Here is a 14,710-nt window from a genome sequence, read left to right as displayed (position 1 = left end):
AGGGCTGGTGTCCTCTTGGAGGTCTGCGGCACCCCGCTCCTCCGGCTCACAGCGCTGCGAGGCGGCTCCGGCTGGTCCCGCACGAGCAGAGACGGGCGTCTCAGCCCAGCCTCGGGTCCCGGCACGCCTGCCCGGGTACGGAACGTGCAGGGCAGAGACGCAGGTGAGACGGCAAGAGGGACCCACATCACTCACGCCGCACTGTCCCCAGCTCTCCGGAAAAGTGCTCAACCCGGCCTGAGGTCTCCTGAAGCCTCCTCAGGACACCTTTAAAGATGAACTAGGTAAGGCCCGGGGTTACAGAGAGAATGTGCCACAGGGTGGTAAGCTCAGCAGGGGAGCAGGGATGATGCCGAGAAGAGGCAGGGCTGTGTCCCGTAACCACGGCGTCGGAAACCACTGCAAGCATCTGCCACCGCCGAGGTGGGAAGCCGAGGTGGGAAACGAGGGCGCCACTCGTCCCGGACAGAAACGACAGGGTTTTCAGACCCTGCACTTGCCCGACAGAGCCACGGAGCCATGAGCGCTCACCGAACAGGAAGCATCGTGTCCGGAGAAAGAAACGTTCCTAAAACCACCAAAGCAAGCGGACACTATGCACATGCGGAGTTCTGGAATGAAAGAGAAGACTTTTAATAGCTCGGCCCCTTATCCAGAAGGCTCAGAGGCTGGAAAGTTGCAGATTTTCAAACTCCCTTAGACAAGAGGGAAACTGAACACCGACAAAACACACGGGGCCTAAGGCCCCCCAGCGGTGATCTGGAGGGGACGCCACGGTCTTCCTGTACGGGGCTCTGTAAGGCTCACTGAGCAACTCCGTGAACTCCAGTATTTCTGGAAATACGTGTCATTCAGCCACACAACGTCCACTCGAAATTCAGATTTAAGTCGTCAACAAGAAGCTAGTGATAAAAACGTGATTCTGGGTTTTCCAGGCCGGGCTTTGTTCCAAGCACTTGCCTTGTGCCTACCTGGGAGATGGTCTACAGTCACCCTCCCCTCCCTGGGAAGGAAGGTGAGGGAGAGTCAGGGAGGTTCCCTGGCCTGCCCCGGGACAAGGCTGGTGACCATGTCCGGGAGGCAGGAGAAGGGTGGGAGGTACCGCAGGGGAGCCGGGCAGCCCCGGGATCAGAGTGACTGGAAGCCGACCGCGCACACCCCAGCACTCGACCACCCCCTTGCAAAACAGGTACTTCCTCATCCATGCCCAAGGCCCACCCACCGGAGGGAAAAAATGGCCAGAGTAGGTGAAGGAGAGCAAAAAGCCCGGGACGCTGGTTCCCAGGGCTCCTGACGCTGTCCAGCGCACTGACAAGGCCCGCGTGCCAACATGCACGCGAGCTCCAACCGCGACTGCCAAAGCTCGGTGCCGGACACCGGGCAGAGGCGCGGACGGCACTTACCAATCTGTAAGAGGACCGGTGTGACCAACGCTGTCTCCATGGCGTAACAGAACTCCCTGCCAAACATCACGGCCCCGTGCATCACCCACAGGCGCACAGGGATCCGGTCTATGGACCCCTCGCTGATGGTCTCCTCACGGGCGTCCGCGCTGCCCGGCTTCTGCAGGTCCGGCAGGGCCACGGGCAGCTCCTGGACTTGCATAGACTCCGAGTCGGCGTTCTGTGGGGCCATTCTCATTACCACCAGAAACATAGATACATGCGTGTGTACGGATTTCCTCCGCCTATATAGAGAAGACTATCAGGTATCGTTAAGGATAAATGAGGACGCCTTCTCTCCCCGCGTCAGCCGTGTTCCTCCGGCGAGCGGTGCTTACATCCCTCCGTGCACAGACAGAGATCTCTCAACTTCTCACGAACGAGCGAGGCGCGCAGCAAAACGAAAGGATGTTTGGTCGGACTGTAAGCACACGGCTTGCTGGTTTACTGTGAATTAGAGTTAAAAATCCATAATTGCCATTCAGTTAATACTAGCTCCATCATCGTTATCGAAGCGGTGCTGAAGTTATTTTTCTTGCTACAGAGAGGTGGGAAGGTGACACAAGAAGGGGGTCCGCCGTTGCTCCCCATCGAGGGACTGGTTGATCTGCAAAAGAGGAAAACAACCCCAGCAGAGAGTCAGTCGGGGGCGGCCACCATGTGGCCTCCCCCCCCCCCGGCCCGTCCAGGCGCTCCGTGGACTGGTCCTGGGCCACCCGGGAGACCCCAACCTCGGACCGCCGCAGCTCGCTGGTGCTGCCTCCGGCTCAGCCATGGAGAAGACAAACCCTGACTCCTAGAGAAGCGTCTTCTTGTATGATCTGATCCCGGGTTGGGGTGAAGACAGGACAAAGAAGGGCAGACAGCAGGAGAGAGCTCGGCTTTTGCTCTTGGACAGTGAGAACTAGCAAGAATCAGCACCCCTGGGAGTGGGGAGGCAGGGAGGCCGGATAAAGGAGCAGAGATGGCACCCGGGAGTGGAAGCAGGGAGGGGGTCGAGCAAGGTGGGCGGCTTGCCACCCGCAGGGCAGGGGCGGTGGGGATGGGGGTGTTCCAAACCCACCAAAAGGCAGCTGAGTGCATGCTGTGGGCTGTCTACAGCAGTGGTCTTTGACCTTGGCGGGTTCCGGCCCCTCTCCAGGAGAAATTGCCTGCATCGCACACTCGAGTATCTGGTCTAGGGGCGCTCGGACTCCCAAACCACACACACCGTTCCTACCAGTGGCCAACTCCTGACCCTGGCCCCACATTCCCACTGTCCTGGCGCTTCGACGGGCTTTGGAGTGCATTCTGTACCCATAGGACACAGCGCAACAAAGCACCCACCCCGCCCCTCTACTACAACTTTCCCTTAGAAAGGTTTTAGGAAAATGCAAGGCAGTGTAAGGACGTAGCCTCACCCAACCCACGCGCTGGGCCAGATGCGAGCCCCCAGGCACCGGGGTGCTCTGCACCCCGCCCTGCAGAAGAGGGGCCCTGAAATCACACCACTGGCTTTCCATCTTGTTTTAAGGTCAGTCTGTGAGTTGAAATCTTACCAGAGATTTTCAACAGCTCGTTTACATAAAAATACTTCTAGTTACTACTCACTTAACCCAGGATGGACTTCATCAGTTCCTTCTCCCCTTCCCCCCAGAACCGGTGAGCAACCAAGGGCAGCCTTTACATGGAGCAGCCCCTCGGGGAGCCCCGGAGGCCATGGCGGGGCCCCAGCCCTTCCCTCACCCCACCACCACGGCAGGGCTCCCTCCCAGTCCCTTCCCGCTGTCTCTGGGGCCCACAAGTACGCGTCCTGTCTTCACGGGTGCTGTCACACGCCCTACCCCGTGCCCCTTCGCTTCACTCCGAGACCCCCCTCCTCGAGACTGCTCTCAGGACGCCCCAAGTGCCCCCTACCACCTAACAGCTCGATCAAAACCAGGGGCTTGAGGGCGCCTGGGTGGCTCAGTCAGTGGAGCATCTGACTCTTGGGGTCACCTCAGGTCATGGTCCCAGGGTCGTGAGATGGAGCCTGCTTGACACCCTCCCTCTGGCCCCTCCCGCCTTGCGCGGCTGCACTCTCTCTCTCAAAACAAAACAGAAACAACCAGGACTTCTAACCTCAATCTTAAAAAATGTGTTATGAAACTACTTCTAGAAAACACAGTAAACAAAACAGCGTTAAAAAGAACAATAAACGCAAGTTGTCCAGCATTAACAATCACCAATACCTGCTGCTCCCACTCCGTCGCTACCTTGGGAGAGATCCCTGTCCTAAGAAAATGGAAGCGAAGAAATCCGTTTGTCAACCCGTCAATCTTATACCAAAATAGGGTCCGTGGTTTTTGTGGGTTTTTCTTAAAGATTTTATTTATTTATTTGTCAGAGAGAGCCAGCGAGCACAGGCAGTCAGAGTGGCAGGCAGAGGCAACGGTAGAAGCAGGTTCCCCGCCAAGCAAGGAGCCCGATGCGGGGCTCCATCTCAGGACGAGGGGATCATGACCTGAGTGGAAGGCAGCCGCTCAACCAACTGAGCCCCCCCAGGCGTCCCTGGGTCCACAGTTTTAAATGCCTTTTTCCACCAAATAAGATAGATCGTTTTTATGTGAGGGACATGTACCCCAGACAGGTTTCCAAAGCCCACAGTGATGACCGGGGGTTTTAGGGGCAGGAATGACGATCATCGTTTTCCAAGAACCCTAGCGACTTAGTCACGAACACACAGCCGTCCAGTTCAGCCCCGGCACTGCCCAGGGCTGCCGCCATCCTGACCCCCGCGCCTGAGCAAGGGTGGCCTCTGCCAAGGCCACGTCCACACCAGCGAGAAATCAGGCGGCCGAGCTCCACACTAGGTATCTGTGAGCTCTTCAAAGGCCCTGGTCTCCGGGAACTCTGCCGCTCTGAGGACAGCAGCCGGCGTCTGGACAGGTTCCCGGCTGGCACAGCGTGGGTGGGGGCCAGGCCACCACTAGGCGCAGCCCCACAGTAGGGAATGATCTGGCCCCCAGGGTCAACCAGATCAAAGCTGAGAAACTGTTTGAAGGTTATTATGAAATGGGGAAAAGGCTCCTCCAGAAATGCCGAAACATTACATTTTACACTATTACATTTTGAATCCATCAGCTGGGCCAGATGTGGCAAACTCAATGTCACCGCCTCTTCGTGGAACCAAATCAGTCGTTCCTCAAAGTGGACAGGAAAATGCCGGCGGGCCCAAGCCACACCCTCCCAGAGCGGGAGGAGGTGGCCTCTGAGATGCGGCCTGCGGCACGCAGAAGGGTGCCAGCAGTTCCCTCCCGAGAGCCTAAGCACCTTTGCGGAATTCTCCAGAAAGCCCCAGCTCGCCGCCACAGTCTCTGGCGACATGTGCTCAGGTGGCATGTCTGAGGGCCCCTCTCGGGCTCAGCCCTCCCAGGAAATCGGGCCGTGGCCCCACCCGTCATGTGATGGGCTCTGGCCTGTACCTCCGTCACATGACCCCAGCCTGGACAGGGACAAGCTCCCGTGGCAGAGGCCGCCACCCACGCTTCATCTGTCTCTGCACCTCCCAGGTGCCCAGCCACGCAGCAGGAGCCCGGGGAGGTCCCGGGAAGAGCGGATGAACACATGAATGAAGGAATGCATGAGGGCCAGCTAACCGCTGACCAGAACATCCCAGGGGCTGTGCGCAGTGGAGACCACCCCGCCCGCACCACCGGCCGGGCAAGGGCGTCAGGCTGCAGGGAGGCCCGCGTGAGGCGGCATGAGCGTGGCGGGGATTTACCTGCCGTTCGGGGAGGCTAGGCATTAACACAGCTGGCTTCCCTCCTGTGCAAGCGCAGTGGCACAGTGACCAGGTTTTACACACGCGACTTCACTGCCATCTACAGTGATGGAAACGACAAACATCGTTAGCGTCTTCAGGGAGTCTGCTCTGTGGGCAGCAGTTAGTAAACAGAGACCGTCCGCGCCTCCCGGCCCTACAGAGCCCCACATCCGCACTCTCAAGCCAAGGCCGCAGCGCTGCACCGGCGGCACCGTCCCCAGAGCGAAGCCACTGTCCCACTGGTACCTTCCAATGGGGCTTAACTAACAGCCCCGTCAGCAGACAGCAGGCTCCTTCCAGATCTGGCCGAGCCGGTTCAGAGCCAGGCGCCCCGAGACAACACCCGGGCACCCACCAGCAGGTTATCACCTGGTGGAGCTGGGCTCTGGCCGCTCTCTCTGCGAGTCCTGGGGGTCTTACAAGCTTTTAGGGGATGACAGAAGACACTTTATACAAATCGAGTTTAGGCATCTTGCACTTGGAACCACGAACACTGGGTACCTAAGATGGAAACTGAACAGACCCCACGGCAAGCAAGCCTGTGGGGACGAGCCCATAGAAGGCGGAAGAGCCCGTGTAAGCAATTCTGCTCAAGAGCCACAGTCAGGCGTGTCGGGGGCGCTCAGTCAGTTAAGCGGCCGACTCCTGGCGTCGGCTCAGGTCATGATCTCCGGGTGGGGAGATCGAGCCCAGCATCAGGCTCCACGCTTGGCCCAAGTCTGACTGGGAGTCTGTCTCTCTCTCCCTCCTCCCCCCCACTCCCACTCGTGTGCTCTCAAATCAGTCTGCAAACAAAAGCCGTGGTCAAAACGTCCACAGCACGTGGGAGGCGAACCAGCCAATTCTGAGACCCCCGAGAGGGACAGAGCACGATTCACAGACTCTGGGTCAGGCTATGCACACAGGCTGTGGGTTGTGCAACTCAGCCATTAGTTCGCAGTGACATCTCGTGGAGCACATGTGACCTCTCGGACGCATGTTCTTGTGTGTGGTGTGAGGGAAGGATCCACCGTTCCCTTCTCACAGCAGCCATCGGATCGCGTCAATAGCGTTTATCTGGAAGTCCACTGCCAACACTCTGAGACTCCTCTTTGCCCCCATCAAATTTCCACCAGTACTTGGGTCTGTTCCCCAGGTCCGCGTTCCGTCGGCCTGTCTGCTGCCCGTGCCCAGCAAGCTGCTGCTGTAAGGCCAGAGGCTTCTGGAGCTTTCAGACTCTGCCGGGGCCGCACCCTCTCCCCTCTCCCGGCTTCCTTCCCCAGCACTCCCCGATTTCTTCCTGCAGGCTGGTGTACACGCGGACGAGCTTGAAGAGCTGGACTAGCTCAGGAAAGAAGTAGCTTCTGTTGGTAATTCTTACTGTGACTCCATTAATTTTATACATTACTTGAGGGAGGACCTCTGGGTACTCTCAGCCGGAGGAGGACGAGCTTTCTGTTTGCCGGAGACCACCTCGGCGCCTCTCGTGAGAATTTCAAAATACTCTTTCCACAGGCTTTGCACATTTCTAGTTAAGTTTCTTTCTAACGATTTTCTTTTTTTTTCTTTGTGGGCACTGTAAACAGGACTTTCTCTCCCCTTGTACTCCAACTGCCTGGTCATCCTACCAGAAGGCTAGTAAATGCTCTTTGTTCCCTTGCTCGGGCAGGACTTACACACGACGCAATCATGCCGCATTCGATCTGTCAGACAAACTTACCCTGACATAGAACACTTCCAATACTCTGGCATGTCCCCAAGTGTCCCTTCCCCTACAGTTAAGGCTAATGACTTTCACATTTTAATTTGGTAATCTACTTCTTTAAGTGTCTGAGAACAGACAAAAAGGCTACCACCAAGTTAACAACAGATCAAATGTCACCAAACTACGCATAGTCCCCGCCCTGGCCTAACAGGGTTATTTCCAAAGCTCACCAACGCGTTGCCTGGAACCTGATCGTCAGCTCCTCGGAGACAGAACTCAGGGTCCCCCCCCGTCTGAACCGAACTAAATCACAGCACCGACCGGTTCAGGAGCGAGGGACCAGGCACGTGTTCTGGGCACGAAGACTCCGACACAGTCTCCCCTCACTTGCTCTACTTCCCGTGCCTTCCCAGCAGGACTCCACAAGGAAAGGAAAGGAAGACGGCTTCGAGAAGGAAAGGCAGGAGCTCACGGGGCAGGTCCCGCCGCTGCTCACCCATCAGCCCAGCACCTGGGCGGAGGGTGAGTCATCGCACTGAGGGGAGCCACCGGACCCCGTAAAAGCAGGTTTGCGCTGCCCACGAGCCTTCTTATCACCAACGGTTTTCTTCAAGGAAGCTGTTTTATATAAATGGGAGACCATTAACCAAAGGAACTAAAACCATAAAAATGAGCCATTTCACGCACATCCTTCTGCAGGGCCGAACGAAGAAGCCTGAACTCGAACCTGGCAAACCCGCAGCAGCAGCTGGACGAGGACGGGCCTGCTCCTGCCCCGTAGCGCGGACAAGGGCGTGCTCCCCAAAGCCTCCGCCAGAGCTGCCCAAAAACGTGAAGTCCGGGCTGGGACCCCAGAACCTTCCATCCAGAAGACCCAGAAACACGCTTCAGACAGATTTTCCCCGACAGAGAAGACGCGCACGCCTCCGGGGCCCGCGGCAGGGGCTGCCACAGCGTTCAGGGACAGCGACAAGGGTAGGATTTGCAGATGCACTTAGACCAGTGAAACTACCATTGTTCCAATCAACAACTTCCTCTATTGTCCTGTTTCTAATTTAAGGGTAACTGATGCCAGAACACGTGACTTCCTACAATTTGCTCTGTGGAAAGCTGGCTGTGAAGGAACGCCATCAAGCAGTCAACTGCGGAGCCGTTTCGGACAGACCCCACGAGCTCCGGTTCAGCTCCACGATTCCATCCATCTCTGGGAACGCGGTCGGAGAGGAGGGAATGCGGGTCGGCGAAGCGACACCCACACGTCCTGCTCCTTCCACCCTCCCCCACCCCCACCCCTGGCAGCGCTCTGGGCCCTGGAGGCAACGGTGGCGGTGGCGTTGGCTTCCTACCCCCGCCCTTTAAAACCGGCCATCCGCAACCCCGAGACAATCCACACAGCTACCAACACCTTAAAACGTCATCAACCATTAACCTCCGCGGACCCTGTTGAAGTGCGGCTGTTCGGTGCTCAGCCCGCCTCTCTCTCACCAACGACCACTGCAAAGAACCCGAACCCGCGCGCAACACAAACACCAGGGAACCCAAAGACCAAAGACTGGCAGCGGCAATAAGGAAGAGCTGCTTTCAGACCAAGAGTGTAAGAAGATGTAAAATCCAATCAAGTTCAACGTATCCTTCATAAGAAAGCAGCACTCCTACAGATCTGTTCATAAGGTCATCTCCTGCAGAGTATTCAAGAAATCCCACGGACTTCCAACATCAAATCAATGTTGTCTCAAGACACAGAGAAGCCAAAGACAGAGAGAAAGTATTTGCAAACGACACATCTGCTGAAGGACTCTTCTCCAGAACACAACAACAAGAAAACGAACACCTTGGCTTACGAAAGGGCCAAGAGAGCCGCAGAGACCCCTCCCTAGAGATGCGCGGACAGCGAGTGGTCGCGTGAAGACACCCCACGCCACGTGGGATCAGAAACCGGTAAGACAAAACGAGATGCCACGGCGCACCCACGAGAAGGGCCCCGGTCCGCGCACAGACACCACCAGGGGCCGGCGAGGACGCCGAGCAGCAGGACCGCTCCCTCGCGGCTCCTGGGAACGTGGGACGGCGCGGCCACACGGGAAGACTGGCGCTTTCTCTCAAATTAAACACGCTCTTCCCACGGGGCCCAGCAACCAGGCCCGTTGGTATTTACCCAAAGGAGCTGAAAACTTATGTCCACACGAGAATCTGCACGACGTGTCCAGTTTTATTAACTGCGCAAACCTGGAAGCGACCGCGGCCCCCTTCAGCAGGCGAGTGTTTAAGTCAGCTGGGATCCACCCACGCAGTGGGACGCTATCTGGTGCGAAAACGAAAAGGAGTTCTCAAGCCATGAAAAGTCGTGCAGACCCTTAAATGCATATCGCTAAGCGAAAGACGCGGATCCCAAAAGGCTACTCCCTGCGTGATCCCAACCCCTTGACACTCCGGGAAAAGGCAACACTACGCTAGAGACCGTAAAAGACACGTGGCTGCCAGGGACAGAGCGGGGTGGCGCGGTGGGGAGCGGGGACAGACGCGCGCGTGCAGAGCAGAGGCATTTCAGGGCGCTGGGACTGCTCCGTAGGGTACAGTAACGGTCCCGTCATGACACACCTGCCCACACCCGCAGAGTGAAGAGCGGCGGGGTGACCCCGACCGTGGACTATGGACTTTGGGTAAGGATGATGCGTCAGTGCAGGTTTCTAAGCTGTTTTTGTTTTATCGGAGAGCGAGTGAGTGTGAGCAGGGAGAAGGGCGGGAAGCAGGGCCGCCGCCGAGCAGCGAGCCCGATGAGGCCAGGTCCCTACGGGACGGTACTTTCAGATGTGAGACGGTGTTCCCAGGTACAGAACGTTCAGACCGATCACCTCCTGAGTCCTCTCTTGTCAGGGGTTTTGGACTGTGTATTTTCTTAACGTAAAGGGCACTTTTTAAAGAATTGGTAAACTATTTTTTAGAATAGTTTAGGTTCGCAGCAAAATTGAGCATCAAGTACCACTTTCTTCATTTCTTTTTTTCTTTTTTTTAAAGATTTTATTTATTTATTTGAGAGAGAGACAGTGAGAGAGAGCATGAGCGAGGAGAAGGTCAGAGGGAGAAGCAGACTCCCCATGGAGCTGGGAGCCCGATGCGGGACTCGATCCCGGGAGTCCAGGATCACGCCCTGAGCCGAAGGCAGTCGTCCAACCAACTGCGCCACCAGGCGTCCTCAAGTACCACTTTCTGTAACTCCCTGTCCTCAGGCATACGAAGCAGCCCCCATCGAGAGCACTTCCCAGCAGCGTGGCACGTGCGCTACAGCAGAGGAACCTGGGGCGCCTGGGGGCTCAGTTAAGCATCTGCCTTCGGCTCAGGTCTCGACCCCCGGGACGCAGGGTCCAGCCCAGCGTCCAGCTCCCTGCTCAGCGGGGAGTCTGCTTCTCCCCCTGCTCCTTCTGGTTCTCCTTCTGCTCCTGTTCCCTCTCTGCCCCTCCACCCTCACAAATAAAGTCTTTTTAAAAATAAATGAATAAATAAATAAGGCACGTGACTTTGTGGTTGTCCCCAAGCACATAGCCCCTCAGTGTCATGCCCCCCACCATATTGCTGGGCTGCCTGATCAGGGGCTGGGGTCTCTGAGCGGTGATCAGGTCGTGAGGGTAGAGCCCTGGTGAATGGGGTTCGTGCCCTCACGGTAGAGACCCGGGCCACTCTGGCTCCTTCCACCTGCACGGTGAGGCCACGGCGAGAAAACAAGTCTGAACCGGGGAGCACGCCCCTCAGACAGACAAAACACTCCAGGACGGTGAGAATTCCGAGTGTGCTGGTGAGGAGCGCCCCAGCCTGAGGTTGTGTGGCGGCCCTGACAGCCCGAGACCACGCCCATCGGACACACACCCAGGGCACAGCCCGGCATGAGACGCTCCCCACGGGTACGAGGACCACGTGGCTCACTCACGTGGCACGGTTACTAACGGCATCCTCCCCCCCTTCGCCCCGCTCTCAAGTGTCCCAGTTCGGACAGCGCATTGCCACTCCGGAGATAAATGATCAGAAGCTTAGCTGGGACTTGAACCTTTTCATAACACAACCTTTGAGAGTTCTGTGTCACAAGACATAGTGGGGGACACTTCAGAAACCAAAGGCGACCCACGTAGGACCTGACGTCAATCTCTATTTGACTCTTGTGGATCGGCTTGCTGGGAACTTGATGTTGGGAAAGGGGGGCGGAGGGAGAGATGTGTGCGTACGCACTGCTGCCTTAACAGACCGAGGCAGAGCAGCAAAGGAAATGTGGCAAGAGGCCCCTGGGAGCAAGGGATGAAAGTGTTGCTGTGCTGTGAACAAGTCAGTCTAATTAAAGTGTTTCTCAATGGAGTCGCATCCCAGCAGGAGGCAGGAGGGGCCCAAGCCCGGGACCCCCCACGCCCCTCCCAGGCGGCTCTCATACCAACCATGCTGCCCGGCCCCTCCCCGCTGGACAGCCCCGGTGGTCTCCTCCCCTGTCCTCTTACACACCTGCCCCCTCAAACACATGCCCGACCCCGCACAAATGCCTCCAGCAGAGATCTGGGCCAGGCCACTCCCTCCCACAGCAGGCCAGGGCACGACACGTGACCATTCAGCAGCAGCCTCGGCCCCACCGTAAGCTCCCGGAGGTGGGGACAGGCCTGCAGGACAGGAAGGAGCAGCTCCAGCCCACATGCCTGGCAAGCAAGACAGCCTCTGGGCTGGCCAGGCCCTTCTCCTTTGCCTTTAGGTCCCATGGGCCTGAGGACAGAGCCAGGACCAGCTGTCTGCCTTCCCCCCACTCTGGCCCCTGGTAAAGGGAGGAGCACATATCCCGGGGCCTGAGGACACAGCAGACAGCAGGCGCCAACCGTGAGGGCAGAATGGCTCCGACCCCACTGGGTGGTCCAGTGCCTTACCAGTGCAGGCACTCCAGATGGCTGGAAAGAAATGGATTCGTGAGCGCGAGGGGTGCCTGGGGGGTTCAATGGGTTAAAGCCTCTGCCTTCAGCTCAGGTCATGATCTCAGGGTCCTGGGATCCAGCCCCGCAAGCAGAGAGCCTGCTTTCCTTCTTCTCTCTGCCTGCCTCTCTGCCTACTTGTGATCTCTGTCAAATAAATAAATAAAATTAAAAAAAAAAAAAAAAAAAGGGTGGAGGACGAGACCAACCCATAATTACCCATTAGGAAAAGAAAGCCGATTTTCAGAACTGCCTCTCCCTTAGAGAGAAGAGCGAGTTAAGCACCGAGGCTTATTCTCTTCCGATTGGGAAGCAGACGTCAGTGTGTCAGTGCTAACGAGCAGCTGAGATGATTTTTAAAGCCTTAAGACTGGCATATTGCAATTCAAGTAAACTCTCAAAACACACACGTTACTTACAGTGTTCTTTCGTTTTAAGGCACCACACCCTCCAAATAAATCACAGCAGCTCCCAATTTCACAGGTGGGTGGAATTTCTCAGGAATTCCTCTGCTTTGATCAAACTGCCTGAGTCCAGGGGCATCTGGAGCATAAAACACTGCCCCGCCACGCCTCACAGGCAGCGTCCTCCCTCCGCCCACCCAGCCCCCGGCCACCTGCTAGGGCTCTCGTGCTGGGTCCGACGCCAGGGCAGTCAAGGGGACTGGTCCCGGCCCAGCTGGGAGGCCTCCGCCGGGCCTGCATTCTTAGCAGGACATCACAGACACCAAGAGGACGTCCCCTCCAGTGCAGTGCCCAGGAGGACTTGACCTGTCCCATCGTCCTGATCCCCGCAGGCCCCTGGGGTCACACCTCCCGTGGGTGGGGAGGGCAGGATAATACATCCAAGCTAAATCAGCAGACTCCACAGTCTACGTAACGGTACATATTTTGAAGGTTGGACCAAATCAAAGCACTATTCTTCCCCAATTTTAGGGGGCAAGGCATTAGGACCAACCCCAAGGCCCCTCTACACAGAACCCGCCAGCACTTCGTGCTACAAGCAGTTGCTCCCTGCTACGAGGAACACAGCCAGCAGCCAACCCTCAGAAGGCAAGCGCAAGTTCATTTAGGAGGTTATGCTCAACGAGGACAAACTGCCCCCAGAGGAAAATATTCCCTGAAATGTTTGCCTTCTGCTAAAATACAGAAACTTTCTCCTATAAATACTTTCTACCTCTGGCCTTCAGAGACTTTTCCCAGATTTGCATCATCAACTCAGTGGGTTGGGTTTTGTTTCTTAATTAAAAAGCAGCAAGTGGTTTCCTTCCCCTGCCCTTCTTCTCCGTGTCCCGAGCAAACCACTGGCGTCTGCAGAAGCTCCGGCTGCCATGGAAACAAGAGCGTGGCCGCGTACCGCGCAGAGCAAAGCCTCAGGACCGCTGGCAATGCCGAGGGGCAGCCGCGGTCAGCACTTGGAGCTGCTCTGATCGGGCACGGTCTTCATCTGGGGGCACAGCCAGGTGCACACGGACACCTCTCCGGGCCACGGACCAGAGAGGTTGCAAGCTGCCTCGGGACACTCGTAACCACCGAATGGTATTAAAACATAAAAACACGAACGCCTCACGTTACAAACACATCTCTGAGAGCCAGCAGAATGAGGGAGAACCACTAGCCACTCTGCCAAGACACAACGAAACCCTGAGACCTTTTGCCAGCATTTATAGGTCAAACGAAAGCAAAGCAGTTTCCAGGTTCCGCTTTTATCCTAAGGCAAGAAGGCCGCAGAGCCACGGAGTCAGACACTGGTCTGACAATATGGAATGACTTGAATTATGGGCCACATTGTCAGGTGAACGTAAAATGCCTGTTGTGGGTTTTTTGCCTTTTTTTTTTTTAAGATTTTATTTATTTATTTGACAGAGATCACAAGTAGGCAGAGAGGCAGGCGGGGGGGGGGGGGGGGGAAGCAGGCTCCCTCCCCATTAAGCAGGGAGCCCAATGAGGGGCCCGATCCCAGAACCCTGAGTTCATGACCTGAGCTAAAGGCAGAGCCTTTAACCCACTGAGCCACCCAGGCACCCCCAAATGCCCATTTTTAAAGAAGGGAAGTAGGAAATCTATTTGAGAAATGGCAAAACCAAACCTAGTTTTCTTATAAAAGGTCAAGTGCTGGTTAATGAGTAGAACTTATATGCGCTCAATATATGCCTGGAATTAAAACTACTCTTACTTTCTAAGAAGTACAATGACAGCAGCAAGACCAGCCCTGTTTCCCTCCATGCACATGAAGCCAGAGACCCAGGTTGGCGATGTTCACGGATGGGATAGGTCGTGTCTACACCAAGAGGCAGCACGCATCGCTGAACCACTAAAAACGCAGTCTTTTGTATTTCTATGCCCTTCATAAATCCCTCCATCTCACAACTCCTTACGACACCTAAGATGGTTTTACATCAAGGAGCACGGGGTCCCGGGACCCCAAGGGGGAGCCCTGCCCAGAGTCCCAGGGAAGGCAGGGCGCCAAGGAGCGAGGGCAGGGTGGCCATTCCCCCTGACCGCCCCCCCCCCAGCCCAGGGAAGAGGCTGGGAGCAGAGACAATCTCTTACTGAGGGGGAAGGGGGGACGGGAGGCTGCTCTAGTTTTCTGAACGGCGTAAGTCAGACTCTACCTCCACAGGCAAGACTAACCCCTTCACCTGGAGGCTCCCTGATTTTCTGGGACAAAGAAACCCTGTCTGGTACCTCACCGACGGACCCTTCCGCCACCCTAGGTCAGCAAATCAGAGCCAGGGCTTCCTTGGGAATCCTGGGTGGACTCTCCCTGTAGAATTCATGAGGGTGGCCCCAGGACCACGAGGAAGACTTCTGAAACACGGAGGCTGTGGTCACCGTGTGTCCAAAGCTTCAGAATGTGAATACCC

The 14,710-nt window shown here is 56.6% G+C and overlaps 1 protein-coding gene across 2 annotated transcripts in view; it reads right to left on the bottom strand.

Annotated features, from left to right (window-relative positions):
- Positions 1-14,710, bottom strand: part of SLC45A4 (solute carrier family 45 member 4) — a 68,743-nt gene that overhangs the window by 27,049 nt on the left and 26,984 nt on the right. Inside the window, exons 1-2 of one of the 2 annotated variants that reach the window (XM_044244865.1) lie at positions 5,185-5,284; positions 1,404-2,049 (exon numbers count right to left, since the gene is read on the bottom strand). In XM_044244865.1, the coding sequence (XP_044100800.1) occupies positions 1,404-1,656 (253 nt within the window). In that variant the 5' untranslated portion in view covers positions 1,657-2,049; positions 5,185-5,284. Of the gene's footprint in view, positions 1-1,403; positions 2,050-5,184; positions 5,285-14,710 lie in introns of those variants that run through there. The other variant, XM_044244866.1, reaches the window with a different exon arrangement.

This window comes from Neovison vison, chromosome 4 (assembly GCF_020171115.1).
Source record: "Neovison vison isolate M4711 chromosome 4, ASM_NN_V1, whole genome shotgun sequence".
Taxonomy (NCBI): domain Eukaryota; kingdom Metazoa; phylum Chordata; class Mammalia; order Carnivora; family Mustelidae; genus Neogale; species Neogale vison.
This window is presented reverse-complemented; position numbering and strand designations above follow the sequence as displayed.